We start from the raw sequence: 1,507 nt of genomic DNA, 5'->3' as shown, positions 1-1,507 counted from the left end.
ATCAAAAGGATTAACAATGCAGATTAATTTTCACAGCCGCCTTTGATCATATTTACCAAGGGTGCCGATAGAACATTTTGAGGATGATATTCATAAAGTCAGGCATCTGATCTTAATAATTCAGACTGATCCAGTTCATCAGCGGTTCAGTCGTTTCATCTACTGACTGTTAAAGAACTATTTTGGTCCAGTTTGCCACTTCCATTCACTGTATTTGCACCGGAAAGTGCAACCAGCAGATTCTTGAGTCCTTCTCATCCCAACTCTTTTTACAATCAAGCACACATCAGTGTGTGACACATCACTGAGACAAAGTCTTTATTTTTAACAATTATAAGGTTACATCTCCCAAATGTCACTCATGGAATCATTTTATCTTAATAATGGAAATAAAATCACGATGCTTTAAATTAACTTCACAGTTTTAATAAAAGTGAGGCACAATCTATCAGAAAATCACAGTTTCCATTGTGTCAAACGATGAAATGAAGACTAAATAATCATATGTATGTAACTAGTATTCTAATTATCTACGCAAGTCAACTAAAGGGTGAAAAAAAAGTTTGCGAAACTAAAAGAAAACACTGTTGACATTCAGGAAGCTGCTGAGGTACGTTCAGTCTCTGTCCGTCTCCTGATTGGTCAGCTGCAGCAGACAGAACGCCGCCACGGCCAACAGGATGCCACAGATGGGCATCAGGAGGCGGAGCTTATATCTGTGCCACACCCCCTCCTCTGTCTCCACCTCTGTGACTTTCCTGTTCTTCTTCCTCCGACCTTTCTGTCGTTTCTCAAACGCCTCCAGTTCAGCCTGAAACACACACACACACACACACCTCAGAGGCTACATCAGCGAGATGCTCTCAGCTGCAATGATGGACATCATAGGAAGATCCTGCTATCCACTAACCCACCCATGAGCGTCCTCACACTGACCTGCTGATGTGAGGAGATGAGCTAAAGCTCTTCAGATCACAGTCATTTCTCAGATCTCAATGACATTCATGCGTTTCTCGACTCACCTGCTGTTTTCTCATTTCTCCCTCCTGCGCGGCTCTTTCCTCTGCTGCGCAAGCCTGAAACACACACACACAAAACTAATTGTCCAGTAACTGTTTCTCCAAGTTTCCCACTGAGCTGATGGCTGTGTGTTTGTGTGTGTGTGTGTGTGAAATGGAATCTGTGTCCATTAACCCTCAGCTGGGATGGAAAAGTGTGTGTGTTATTGTGCTGTTTTATAGTTTCACACTCTCTCTGTCTGAGCCAAAAGAATCAATGACCCGGCAGTGGATTTTATGGCCCTTCTCCATGACAACAGTTCCTGTGTCGCTCTACACTTTTACCCGCATCACAGCCATAACTCTGTGTGTGTGTGTGTTACTTTAGGGACAGCGCTGTGAACTAAATCTGACAAAACCTCCTAACTGACATCTTCAAAGATAAAAATGATTATAAGAAAACAATGTTTTTATTTTAGTTTGTGTAAGTGTAGTATGTGCACAAGTGT

General features: G+C 42.1%; 1 protein-coding gene across 3 annotated transcripts in view; it reads right to left on the bottom strand.

Annotated features, from left to right (window-relative positions):
• Positions 1-301: 301 nt before the first annotated feature.
• Positions 302-1,507, bottom strand: part of nfxl1 (nuclear transcription factor, X-box binding-like 1) — a 29,497-nt gene continuing 28,291 nt past the window's right edge. For 2 of the 3 annotated variants that reach the window (XM_058762520.1, XM_058762522.1), the window contains 2 exons: positions 1,023-1,076; positions 302-811 (listed from right to left, as the gene is read on the bottom strand). In XM_058762520.1, the coding sequence (XP_058618503.1) occupies positions 617-811; positions 1,023-1,076 (249 nt within the window). In that variant the 3' untranslated portion in view covers positions 302-616. Of the gene's footprint in view, positions 812-1,022; positions 1,077-1,507 lie in introns of those variants that run through there. The other variant, XR_009268745.1, reaches the window with a different exon arrangement.

Source organism: Onychostoma macrolepis, chromosome 23 (assembly GCF_012432095.1).
Source record: "Onychostoma macrolepis isolate SWU-2019 chromosome 23, ASM1243209v1, whole genome shotgun sequence".
Lineage (NCBI taxonomy): Eukaryota > Metazoa > Chordata > Actinopteri > Cypriniformes > Cyprinidae > Onychostoma > Onychostoma macrolepis.
The sequence above is the reverse complement of the archived record's forward strand: the minus strand, read 5'-3'. Positions and strand labels throughout refer to the sequence as shown.